This window comes from Prionailurus viverrinus, chromosome D1, assembly GCF_022837055.1.
Source record: "Prionailurus viverrinus isolate Anna chromosome D1, UM_Priviv_1.0, whole genome shotgun sequence".
Taxonomy (NCBI): Eukaryota; Metazoa; Chordata; class Mammalia; order Carnivora; family Felidae; genus Prionailurus; species Prionailurus viverrinus.
The window spans coordinates 11,765,707-11,779,758 of record NC_062570.1 but is presented as its reverse complement, the minus strand read 5'-3'; the positions used below and the strand labels follow the sequence as shown (position 1 = coordinate 11,779,758).

The 14,052-nt window shown below is 39.4% G+C and overlaps 1 protein-coding gene across 1 annotated transcript in view; it reads left to right on the top strand.

Annotated features, from left to right (window-relative positions):
• TMPRSS5 (transmembrane serine protease 5) overlaps positions 1 to 13,581 on the top strand; it is a 69,941-nt gene extending 56,360 nt beyond the window's left edge. The window contains exon 12 of the mRNA XM_047878709.1: positions 13,122 to 13,581. Coding sequence (XP_047734665.1) covers positions 13,122 to 13,124 — 3 coding nt within the window. The 3' untranslated portion in view covers positions 13,125 to 13,581. The remainder of the gene's footprint in view (positions 1 to 13,121) is intronic.
• The last annotated feature ends 471 nt before the right edge of the window (positions 13,582 to 14,052 follow it).

Genomic DNA, 14,052 nt, shown 5'->3' with positions numbered 1-14,052 from the left:
TTAATTACCTAACACAAAACTCATGAACAGGAAGAATGGGAAGAACCGTAGGGCAAACATTTATGCTAAGAGACTTGGATCAATTAATAAATTTACATTTACTTGTTTACAGTTGACTGAATCAGTTATGTCATTTTGGACTCTTCAGGTTTAAACGCACTGAAGCTGTTCTCCAGCTTCAGTGTGCATAAGACTCACCTGTGTACCTTGTCCAAGTGTGGATCCCAATTTAGTCGGGTTGAGATCCTGTGTTTTTAGCAAGCTTATAGGTCGTGCCCATGGTGCTGGTCTGAGGGGAACCCTGAGCAGTGAGGCACCGAAGTAGCACATAAAACAGGGCATTATCCCGACTCACTTTTGTGTCATGTTCAATATTAGTCCGTATGTGTGTGCTAACAGATACAGCATAACCTAACATATAAAAATAAGTGCTCTGGAGTTAGTAAGACATGGGTGCGAATCCTGCCACTGTCATCTGTTGGCTTTGTGAACTTGAGTGAATGATTGAAGGCTCCAAGTCTCTGATTCCTCCTCTATGAAGAGCCGTGAACAATACCTGCATCCAGTGATGCGAGGTTTACAGGGAAGTCTTGGGTGAGTCTCTGGCACAGAGTTGGCAGTGAATGAGAGGAGGTTATTGCTCTCCCCTCCCTTTTGGTATCAGCGAAGCAATCATGTGGCTGGCTTGCAGAAGAATTTCTGGTCCTGGCCCCAGATTAAAAAATAAAAACCCATTACGTTGCCGAGCCCGGTGTGGCCTGGTCCTTTCAGACTTAGGCAACTGACTCGAGTTCTCCCATCACCAGAACCCAGGATTCTGTCTTGAGTTCTGGGACTGATTTCAGTTGAAGCATCCAGAACCTTTGTGCTTTGTCTCTTTCAGTCTGGGAGTCACATTTATCTTTCATGCACTGTATTTGACTGACCTCTGTGTCTCTGGGCACAATCACTGGAGTCCCCAGTCTCTGGGACCACATGAAATAAGCTTACTGATTTGTTTGCCAGATTCCACATGCTAACCCTGTGGGTTTATAATCTACTTGTCCAACTTTTTAAAAAGTCATTTTAAAATTTTTATTTATTTCATTTTTTATTAAAATATTTTTTTAGTGTTTATTTTTGAGACAGAGACAGAGTGTGAGCAGGGGAGGGGCAGAGAGAGAGGGAGACACAGAATCTGAAGCAGGCTCCAGGCTCTGAGCTGTCAGCACAGAGCCTGACGTGGGGCTCCAGCCCACAACCACAAGACCATGACCTGAGCTGAAGTCGGACACTTAACTGATTGAGCTCCAGGTGCCCCTATTTATTTTTTTTTTAGTTTACTTATTTATTTTTAGAGAGAGCATGAGCAGGGGAAGGGTAGAAGAGAGGGGGAAGAGAGAGAATCCCAAGTAGGCTCCACTCTGTCAGCATAGAAGCCAATGCAGAGCTCGTTCTCATGAACTGTGAGATCGTGACCTGAGCTGAAATCAAGAGTCGGACACTTAACTAACTGAGCCACCAGGTGCCCCTGTGATTTTCCACTTTTAATAACGAATACTATTACATATAACGCATTCCATTTACATTTACTATGGGAAATTTCAAACACGTACAAAAGTGCAAGAGTGTAACAAGTAGCCACGTCCTCATCATCCTGCTTTACCAACAATTTACTTACAGCCCATCTCGTTTCATACCATCCCCACTCTTATCTCTCCATCCCTACGTTGTTTCCAGGCAAATCCTAGAGATCCTACTATGTTATTCATAAATATTCTGTTTGCATCTTTAAATGATGAGCGACCTATAAAAATAACTGTAATATCATTACCTAAATTATGAATAATTCCTTAATATGACCAGGTATCCAGTTAGTGTTCAAATCAATCCTATTGTATCCTAATTTATTTATTTATTTTTATGGTTCTTTCAAATCAAGATCCAAATAAGGTCCATACCTCACAACTAGTTGATGTTTTTAAATCTCTTCTTCATTGCTAGCTTTCTTCTTCCTGTTTTTCCCTTCTTTGCAATTTATCTGTTGTACTAACAGGGTGATTTGTTTGTAGAATTAGTTTCCTATTTTCAAGATTTTGTTCATTGTGTGCTCATGGTATCATTTACCTTATCTCTTCCACCTGTATCTACTGAATTTAGTAGCTAAATATAAAGTATCAGATTTTATATATGTGTATACACACACACACACATATTTTAAAGTAGGTTCCACACCCACTGTGGGGCTTGAACTCATGACCCTGAGGTCAAGAGTCCCATGATCTACTGACTGAGCCAGCCCTGTGCCCCCAGTGTCAATATTTTAAGAAAAAATCCATCCTAGGCAATGTTGTATACTTTTATCGAGAGGCATATAACATTGGTTAGCTGTTGTCTTGTATTGTTAGTGCTTATCGTATTGGTGGGTATTGCTTCGATCTGTCCTACAAAATAGAAGCATAATTTAAGCCATATAAGTAATTTAAAATTTTCTAGTAGTTATATTTAGAAAAAGTAAAAAGAAACAGGTAATATTAATCTTAATAATATATTATATTTAGTCTAATATGTTTCAAATATTATCATTTCAACATGAAATCAATAGAGACATTACTAATGGATTATTTTACATTCTTTTTTTTAAATGAAGTCTTTGAAATTCAGTGTGGATCTTACACTTAAAGCACATCTCAATTCGAACTTGCCACATTTCAAGTGCTCGGTAGCCACATGTGGCTACTGGCTACCATACTGGACAGAACTACTATGGGCTGGATCCGTTCTCCACTGGAGGATGCATATTCACGATATTCTAATTCTAGTGCTGCCTTCATTTTTTAGCTGCCAGACAGCTGAAAAAGAAAGTTACTCTCATCAATTATTTGCTTTTCTTGAGATAGTTCACAAAAAAAGGGGCAAGATAGATCTTGATTTTTTTGTTGTCGTTATTTGCCAGTTTTCAGGTAATGGTTCCCTAGAATTCTCCAAAGATAACCATCCAATGAAGTTTTTAAAAAAATGTAACATTACAAACTCATGGATTTAAACATAATTTGATGTGTTTAAATAATTGTATTTATTCTTACTGATGCTCAAAGTGTTCCATCTTTCGCCCATAGGAGCCTCTTCAAGTTGGCTTCTGCATGTCCTAGACATGGCCCTGGTTGTCTTTGATAGGTCTCTGGTAAGATAAGATCTTCTAAGCTCCTATTACAAATTTCCTGTCTAAGACCTAGAATCCGCCATTTCTCCTTAGAGCCCTGGTTCATTTTAGGGGGAAATGACTATAAAGGTCATAGTCTAGTGCTAGGATTTGCTCATTGCTCTAGGTTTAGCCATTGCTTTTGGTCTTTTCAATGGTCAAAGCTAGAAAATACATATAAAAAAATATCATTAGTTAATACTGATACTTCCAGTGCAAATTCAGGACTGCAGGGGTTTTAATCTTTTTAAGACTTCGTGTTTTTTTTTTTAGAGCAGTTTTACGTTCACAGCAAAATTGAGGGCAAGGTGTAGAGATTTCCCATATACCACTTAACCCCACACATGCATAGCCTCCCCCATTATCAATATCCCTGACCAGAGAGTCACTTTGTTATAGTTGATTAACCTACAGTGATATATCAAAATTGGTGTTGTACCTTCTGTGGATTTGGACAAATGTATAATGACATATATCCATTATTATAGTATCATGTGGAGGATTTTCACTGCCCTGAAAAGTCTTCTGTCCCCATCCCAACTTCTGGGTACCAGTGATTTTTTTTTTAACCATATCCATAGTTTTGTCTTTTCCAGAACGTCCTATAGTTGGAATCACACAGTATGTAACCTTGAGAATGGAGACTCCATCTGATTTTTGAACTTCTTTTCTAGACTTCTTTCCTTTCCCTACACTGTTGCCAGTTTCTGGACTAAGAAACAAGAGCCAGCTTTCTGGTATAGAGCTCATGTCTCTGTTTATTCCTGCTACTCTAATTTTACTGTGAGGATCCTGGCTTTGGAAGCATCTTGCTTTGGCCCCTGGCCATTATCTGCTGAGGTCACCTGAGAGGCCAGTGCTGTCATCACGGCCACCAGTCTGTAAGGGTCTGTCCTGGGGCTCGTCCAAGCCCCAGCTCCAGGAGGCAAACTGCAGATGGTTCTTCTATTTTTAGATCCTGGGATGTTGCCCATGAATGAGCCAGTGACCTGGAAGAGCCAATTCTCCCTCCAGTCTATGTTTCTGACTCCCTCATTTCCCTTATTGTTTTACTAGAATTTCCTTCTGTCTGTGGGACTGGGATGAAATGACCCAGAGTTAACTGAGCTGCACCTTAGTGCGGGGACACACGCCTTAAAATCCCAGGCACCTGCCAAGACTGTTCCTACCAAGACTGATTTTAAGTATAACAGATCACACTTCTTGTTACATCAGGGATCCACAATTTTTGATCATGTTTTCCTTTGAGCACACACTCCAGTTTTTGCTTATGTTTTTATTCATAAGTTCCCTACCTGTACATTTGCACTAATGTATATGTTATAAAGCCTATGGGAAATTTATAGGCTGAGAAAGTTGTGAAGAATGAGAAGGTCTCATATTCTTTTCTCATACTTCATAGATCTTCTGGCATATCCCATGGTGGAAATCACTGCTGCACGGGGAAAGTCACTACATAGTGGAATGAGGAAATGTTCTAGGAGACTTTGTTTTGAGCTGTAATGCCAGCTATTGTTGGCATTATGAGGAATAATGGAAACGTTTTTGCTGGCCAAAGTATTTTCTCTTCCCCAAAAGATAGCAATATCTTAAAACCCTCTATTAGAGAAGTGATAACCTTTGGGTTAAGCATTGCCTTCTCTCTGAGGGCTCTTAAAACAAATCCTCATGAGAGAAGTTGGCAGAAGGAGCATTTTACATCTCCAGGTCTTTGGGTTGGTGCCTAAATCCTTGCTTTCCTCAGAGTCCTGGATGCCAGACATTGTGCCTGGCACATAGGAAGAGCTCAAGAAGTATTTGTTGTGTGAGTGAATGAGTGAGGAAAGGGCACAGCAAGGAAAGACCAAAAAGGGCAAGAAGGAAAAAGGGTACTGGGAGATAGAGCACAGTTGAGTTTCCTCCTCTTCCTAATTTTGCTCCGGCTGGCTGGAGCCGTCATTCAGCACAGAGTGGTTCCTCTCAGTACAGGGCTTCTCTTTCCCCAAGATTCTGTTTATCAGGGTGGCAGGGGAGCCTGGGTCCCTTCAGGTTTGAGAATGGACCCTCCACCATACAGACATCTGGAAAGAGGTCCCTCCTGCCTTTCCAATAAGCTTAGCAAAGTCTCTGTTCCATTTCTTACCACTTCAGTCTGTTCTGAGAGCATCTGTCTGTCTACAGACTCAGGGGGTATCTGTGGAACCAAAGAGGGATCTGCCCACTTTGGTATCTCGAGAACATTTCTTTTGGGTAAAAGAAGGAGGCTTCTTTCTCCAGAGAAGAGATGCATGGTGAAATGACTTCTACTCATCTAGTTAGCCTTTTGTTTGTTTCTTTTTTAACTCCTTCCCCCCAAACCAGAAGAGGCTTTTGACAGATTGGATTAAGATGATAGAGGGGAGCCTGGGTGGCTCAGTCGGTTAAGCGTCCAACTTCAACTCAGGTCATGAGCTCACGGTCCATGAGTTTGAGCCCCGGGTTGGGCTCTGTGCTGACAGTTCTGAAGCAGGAGCCCGCTCCAGATTCTGTGTCTCCGTCTCTTTCTGCCCCTCCCTGCTCATGCTCATGCTCTGTCTCTCTCTCTCAAAAATAAACATTATAAAAAATTTAAAAAATGACAGACTGAGCCAGAGTATCTTTTCCCTTTGTTCTCTAGAGTTTCAGTGTGCACCCAGTTTCAAAGGTGCATGTGATGTGTAAGTACAGGTATACATGAGTGCGTCTCCAGAAACAGCACAATTTTTGAACTTCGATAAATTTATAGATCTACTTGGCCAAAATGGACATATTTGCCATATCAAACTTCCACATTCAGGAAAATGGTATGGTCTTCTTTAACATCTTCCAGCCATGTTGTACACTTATCATGTAGACCAGCTGAATTTTTATTTGTCTAATCCTAGGGATTTTATATTTTCTTTTACTGTTGTATATTGGTTATTTTTTCTGCTGTATTTTTTATGGTAGTAAAATATAAATAATGTAAAATTTACCATTTTAACAATTTTTAAGTGTACAATTCGGTGGCATGAAGTCCATTCGTAAGGCTGTGTAATCATCGCCACTGTCCATTTCCAGAAACTTTTCATCATCCCAAACAGGCACTGTGTACCTGTTAAACAGTAATTCCCCAACCCCTCCTCCCCCTCACCCCTGATAACCTCTAGTCTACTTTCTCTCTCTCTGTTTGCCTATTTCAGGAACCTCCTATGAGTGGAATCGTACAGTATTTGTCGTTTTGTGACTGACTTATTTCATTTAAGCATAATGCCTTCAGGATTCATCCATGCTGTAGCATGTTTCAGGATTTCCTTCCATTTTATGGCTGAGCAATATTCCATTGTATGTATGTATCATATTTATTTAGTCATTTGTGATATATGTTTGGGTTGTTTCTACCTTTTTTTTTTTTTTTAAAGTTCTTTTTTTCAACGTCTTTTATTTATTTTTGGGACAGAGAGAGACAGAGCATGAACGGGGGAGGGGCAGAGAGAGAGGGAGACACAGAATCGGAAACAGGCTCCGGGCTCCGAGCCATCAGCCCAGAGCCCGACGTGGGGCTCGAACTCCCGGACCGCGAGATCGTGACCTGGCTGAAGTCGGACGCTTAACCGACTGCGCCACCCAGGCGCCCCTCTACCTTTTTTTTTAAAAAAAAAAGCTTATTTATTTATTTTGAGATAGAAAGAGAACATAAGCAGGGGAGGGGCAGAGGGAGAGGGAGAGAGGGAGAATCCCAAGCAGGCTCTACACTGTCAGTAAAGATCCCAATGCAGGGCTCGAACCCACGAACTGTGAGATCATGACTTGAGCCAAAATCAAGAGTCAGACACTCGACCGACTGAACTACCCAGGAACATGTGATTGTTTCTACCTCTTGACTGTTGTGAATAATTCTGCAGTAAACATGGGTGTACAAGTATCTGTTCGCTCAGTTCTCTTGGGTAAATACCTAGAAGTGGAATGGTTGGATCAGATGGTAATACTATAGTTTACTTTTTTGAAGAAGTGCCAAAACGTTTTCCACAGTGGCTGCACCATTTTACATTTCCAACAGCAATGCATCAGGGCTCCAGTTCTCCACATTCCTGCCAACACACCTTGTTTTCTGGTGTTTTTATGATAGACATCCTAGTAGGTGACAAGTGACATCTCTTTGTGGTTTTGTTTGCTCTTCCCTAATGACCAGTGGTTTGGAGTACTGTATTTTTAAGTTGATTTTTGCTAGTTGACATCCTTATTTTTCCAAATAAATTGTAGAAGTATTTGTCAAGTTCCTCCAAAAATTCAGCTTACGTTCTAATTGGATTGCATTGATTTTATAGATTAATTTGGGGGAAAAGAGAGCTCTCCATTTAGTTGTCTTCTTTATATCTTTTAAACAAGCTTTAAACACTAATAGTATTTTAAATTTATGCCTTTAGAAGAATGTGCATTCTTTATTAGCTTATTTCCTGATTATGTTATCGATTTTGTCACTGTTGTGAATCATGTCTTTTTTTGTTTCTATTTCTAGATAGTTATTATAGATCCGCAGAAATGCTTCTGATCTTTGGAGACTGTTTTTGTATCCAGCCTCCTTGCTGAATTTTACAGTTCGGCATTCCTCATAGATGAGCATATAATTTGCAAATGATAGCAGTTTCATCACTTCCCATTGGGTTCTTACAACTTCTTTTTTTTTAATTAAAAAAATTTTTCATGTTTATTTATTTTTGAGAGAGGGAGAGAGGCAGAGAGGGAGGGAGACACAGAATCCGAAGCAGGCTCCAGTCTTTGAGCTGTCAGCACAGAGCCTGATGCAGCTCTCGAACTCACAAACTGTGAGATCATGACCTGAGCCAAAGTCAGACACTTAACCGACTGAGTCACTCAGGCACCCCTGAATTCTTACAACTTCTTGTTGTTGTGCTGTTGTTATTAGTATGACAAGTCTTGGCCAGGATACCCAGAAATGGTGATAATGAACACCATGTCTAATCTAATCTTCTCTATTCAGTATGATATGTGCTGTATATTTGGGGCATAATTCCTTTATTAAGTTAAGGGAATTCCCTTTTATTTATTCTGAGGGTTTCTATCATAAGTATATGTGGAATTCTAATAAAATTAAAAATTTTGAAATCATTTAGTGTTTTTCCTTTAGTCTAGGATATGGATCATATCCAGCGATTTCTGGTGTCAAATGATCTTTACATTACTGGGATAAACCTAATTTAATTATGACTTATTACTTTTTTATATTTTGTTGACTTTGGTTGGCTTATATTATATTTAAGATCTGGGGGATCTGTAAGTGAAAAAGAGCCATTCTCTTTATTTCTTCCTTTTTTATTAGGGTTTGGAATTAATCTAATACTAGTCTAATAGAACGAGCTGGGTAGCTTTTTCTTTTTCTCTACTTTCTGAAGCAAATTGTTCCAGATGTTTTTTGAGCTCTCGTCTGTAAAACCAACTGCCTGAGGCCATGTTTCCCCCTTGTGATAGGAGTGTGTGTCCCTTTTTTGTTGTTATTAATCATTTCAGTTTGTTTTCTTTTCTTTTTTTTTTTTTAATGTTTATTCAGTTTTGAGAGACAGAGAGCAAGCAGGGGTGGGGCAGAGAGAGAGAGGGAGACACACAATCCGAAGCAGGCCCCAGGCTCTGAGCTGTCAGCACAGAGCCTGACACGGGGCTCGAACTCATAAGCTGTGAGATCATGACCTGAGCCAAAGACACCTAACTGACTGAGCCACCCAGGCACCCCAATCATTTCAATTTCTGTATTGGTTGCCAATTTGTTCAAATTTCCTAATTTTTCTTGAGTCAGTTTTATATTTTATACTTTTTCTATAAATTTTAAATATTTTAATGTTTTAAATATATTTTATCTTTGCTTTTATTTTACTAGTGAATAGCTATCCGTAATGCTCTTTTATATGATTATTTTGATCTCTTTGGTGTCTATAAGTATTTTCCCTTTTTTGATTCTGAATGTTGTATATCTGCATCTTTTTTCACGTTTATCAGTTCCTGATGGAGGTTAGTACATCTTAGCAATCTTTCCAAAAGTCCAGATTCTGGCTTGGTTTTTACTTACTTTGTAGTTGCTTCTGCTTTGGTCCAGTTGTTTATTGAATTCTGCCCTTACTTTTTCTCTTTCTTCTTCTTTTTTTAATATTTGTTCTATTGTTCATTCCCTAAATTCTTGAGTTAAAAACTTAGCTCCTTAGAGCGCTGGGTGTCATACGTAAGTGATTAATAACTAAATTTTACTCCTGAAGCCAATACTACACCATATGTTAATTAATCTTGGAAGGAAAAAAGCCTACAACCTTAGCTCATTTTTAATTGTTATTTTTTTCTGATAAATACGTTCAGAGCCATAAATTTTATTCTTCAGGCTGTTTTAGCTGTCTCTTAAATTCTGTCATGTACTTTTCCCATTATCATTCATTTCCAAGTATTTTATAATTTCCTCTATATTTTCTTATTAACCCAAGGGTTATTGAGTATCATGCCATTTACTCTCCAGATGTAAAGGCCTTAAAGGTATTAAAGTGATAGCTTATCACTTTAATCCATTGTGCTCAGATAATAATGTGTATAATGTTGATTTTTGGTACCTGTGTTGAGTCTCTCTTTCTGATCTGCTAAATGGTAAATTGTTTAAATGTTCAGTGTGTGCTCAAAAAAATGTGTTTTTCCCACTTGTTAGTCAGTTTTTTTAAGTTATTCTCCCTTCCCATATAATTATTATTTCAAGTGTGTGAATCATGTCATTTGAATATCCTCTGTCATCCCTTATTATTTGTCTGCTCATTTTCTTAGTTTCTTAGATGGTTGTACAAAAGTTTCTAATACAGGGGTGCCCGGGTGACTCAGTAGGTTGAGCACCCGACTTTGGCTCAGGTCATGATCTCACAGTTTGTGAGTTCGAGCTGTACACTGGGCTGGACACTGTCAGCATGGAGCCTGCTTGGGATCCTCTGTAGCTCTCTCTGCCCCTCCCCCACTGACGATCTCTGTCTTTCTCAAAAATAAATAAACATTTTTAAAAGTTTCTGAGATAATTTCTATATGTTTCTCCCTGTAGTTACGCTATTGCGTCTTATATCTTGAAGCTGTTCTTTAAAGGCATGTATGTTCAAAATTGTTACAGCTTTCTGATTTTGTTTTCCTTAAAAAACATCCCTCTTTATGATTTATTTTTGCTTTGAATTCAGTTTTATTTGACACTCAATTCACTCTCCTGCTTTATTTGGCTCAGAATTACTGCATATCCCCTTTCCATCCTTTTATTTGTAGCTTTCCTGTCACCTTGTATTTTATGAATATTCCTTTGAGAAAACATTGCCGATTATTATTTTTCAAAAGAGAAAAACCTTCCAGTCTGTGAATCTCTGTCTTCTGATTGGCGAGTTTCATCCATTACAAATTGTATTCGTTTCCTAGGGTTGCCATTTACAAAGTACCACAAACTGGGTTCTTAAAACAACAGAAACCCGGTGCGAGGGTGGCTCAGTCAGTTAAGCCTCGACTCTTGGTTTTGGCTCAGGTCATGATCTCCTGGTTTCCTGAGGTCAAGTCCCGCACCGGGCTCTGCTCTGAGACTGTGGAGACTGCTTGGGATTCTCTGTCTCCCTCTCTCTCTCTGCCCCTCCCCAACTCACACTCTCACTGTCTCTCTCAAAATAAATAAATAAACTTAAAAAGAAAACACTTTATAAAAAGCAATGTACTGTTTTGTGGTTCTGGTGGCCAGAGGCCTGGAATCAAGGTGTCAGGAGAGCCATGCTCCCTCTGAAAACTGCAGGAGAATCCTTTTCTATCTCTTCCTAGGCATTTCTTGGCTTGCTGCTGGATAATTCCAATCTCTGCCTTTGTTGTCACATGGCCTTCTCCCTGCGTCTCTGTCTTCTTGTGGCCATCTTTTTCTTAGGACACCAGTTATATTGAGTTAGGGTCCCACCCTGCTCCAGTATGATCTCATCTTAATTTGGCTGATTACGTCTGAGACAACCCTATTTCCAAATAAGGTTACATTCTGAGGTACTGGGGTTTAAAAGTCCAATGTGTCTTTTTTGTGGGGACACAGTTCAATCCGGAACACAAATTATGTAGTAGATTTTATATTAGTGTTTATTTCACTCCTCTTATTTCTAATTTATACTTACTGTATTTTACTTTTCTTTGCTTTTTTTTCCCTTTCATGTCTTTCATCAGATACAGTTTTCTTCTGCCTGTTCGAAAACCTTGACTTCTATTTTTACTCATTTTGATGGTTATATTAAGCTTATTAAAAATCATATATGTGTTTATTTTTTTCTCATAGGTTCTCTATCAGTGTTTATATGTTTCTCTATAACAAAATAAGTATATGCTCACTTTGCACTTGGCTCCCTTTGCAAAGAACTATTTTTCATCTACTGCTCATTTGTTGTGTTAGTGTTGCCCAGAGTTTATTTCCGGGTGGTTATGAATACTTTTGATATTCTCTCTTTCTCTCTCAGTCTCACTCTTTTTCTCTCTCTATTTATTTTTAGCTCTAGCTCTCCTTCTCCCTCTACTTTTTATTTTTATTTTTATTTATTTATTTATTTTTCAACGTTTATTTATTTTTGGGACAGAGAGAGACAGAGCATGAACAGGGGAGGGGCAGAGAGAGAGGGAGACACAGCATCGGAAACAGGCTCCAGGCTCCGAGCCATCAGCCCAGAGCCCGACGCGGGGCTCGAACTCACGGACCGCGAGATCGTGACCTGACTGAAGTCGGAGGCTTAACCGACTGCGCCACCCAGGCACCCCCTCCCTCTACTTTTTAATACAGAATTAACTTTTTTAAGTTATTTATTGATTCTCATTTCATTTTTATCTCATAGTAGTGTTATGGATTCATTTCTTTTCCAATTAGAACACATTCGCTAAGAGAGAATTTTGTTTGAAAGAGACTTTCATGTATTAGCTTCTTTGGGCCTTTTATGCCCGAGATTATTTTTATAGCATATTTAAATCTTTGTTTTTGTTCAAGGTAGATCCTTGGTTTGAAGTTCATTAACACTTTGAAAAGAATACATGTCTGTCTTTTGGCCTGTGTTTTAACTATTGAACAGAAATTGGATGTCTATCAGATTCTCATTCCTTCATGAAGGACCATCTCCTTTTCTTTGGCAGCCTTTAGAGTTTTGCCTTTGTCTCCATGTTTTTAAATGTTCTTGTAATGTGTCTAGGCATGAGTTTTCTCATGTCTTTCTGATTAGACACCCCATGAGCCCATGTAGCTTTTCATCTTTTTTTTAATCTTGGAAAATGCTTAGCTATTTTTTTCTTTGACACATTCCTTTTTAAAATTTCTTTCTTTCTTTTCTTCAAGACTTCCTAGTATACAGGTGATAACACCTACATTTTATTAGCTTATTTTTCTATTTATTAGCTTCTAATTCTATATATTTCTTTTTTTTAAATTATTTTTAATGTTTATTCTTGACAGAGAGAGAACCAGAGCATGAGCAGGGGAGAGGCAGAGAGAGAGAGGGAGACACAGAATCCAAAGCAGGCTCCAGGCTCCAAGCTGTCAGCACAGAGCCCAACGCAGGGCTTGAACCCATGGACCGCGAGATCATGACCTGAGCAGAAGTCGGCTTAACCGAATCAGCCACCCAGGCGCCCCTCTGTTATATCTTTCTTATTCCCGGTGTCATTCTGGAGAAGACATCAACCTGATCACCTTGCTCACTTGTCTATGTTCCAGTGGAATCCATTTTTATTATTTACATCATCTATTGAATGCTTTGTTTCAATGATTAAATTTTTTGTATCTGGTGTTTCTATTTGATTCTTTTTAATAACTGCTTTGTTTTGCTTCATCTTACCATTGCCTTCTCTTATTTATTATACCTATTTTGCATTATTGATCAGTTTGTGCCATTGGTTCTAATTTATCCTGTGTTGATTGTGCAGTTTGTTGTCTTTCTTTTTACAGTGATGCTTCTCAGGTGGCTGGTGGATTTTGCCCGTGAGTTCATTTTCCCCTGGGATGTCAGAATCTTGGCTTGAACTGTGACAGGGAAGGAGACCTAGACCCACACCTCACTGTGAGCTGCTCCATTCTGAGTGAAGAAGGGAGCCGGACAACGAGAGGCGCACACAGCCTGGGCTTGCTCTCCCCACATTTGCCTCTAGACATAGCAATCCTGCCTGAGTTTCTAGCTGGCCTGTCCTATGGTTTTGGGACTTGAGACTACAATATCACCTCTTAGCTCAATTTCCACCCTGCCAGCTTTTGGCTGCTCCACAGAGTTTGGACTCACCCGCCCCCATAATTGCTTGAGCCAATTTACAAAAAATAAATCAATCTCTCTCTCTCTCTCTCTTTCTCCATTTCATTGTATAAAATATAATGTTATACATGTATATATTTGGTTCTGTTTCCCTGGAGAACCCTGACTGATACTGTGATCTTATTTGGAAATAGAGTTTTGCAGATGTAACCATGTTAAGACAAAGTCATTAATGTGCGCCCTAATCCAATATGCTTGGTGTCCTTATAAAAAGAGGAAACTGCCACAGCCTGTGAAGACAGAGACACACAGGGAGATGTCACACACAGTGACGGTGGAAGCAGAGAGTAGAGATACGGGGCTGCCGGCCAAGGACACCACGGTGGCCATTCACCAACACAAGCTGGAAGAGGCAAGGAAGGATTCCACCCAGAGTCTCAGAGGGAGCTTGGCCTTGCTGACACCTTCATTTCGGACTTCTGTCTTCCAGAACTGTGAGAGAATGCATATTGGTTCTTTTAAGCCACCCAGTTTGTGGTACTCATCCCAGCGTCCTAAGGAAACGACCACCACCCCACACATAAACATTCATTCCAGAGGAATTAAACAGATAACCCATACACTTATTTTAAC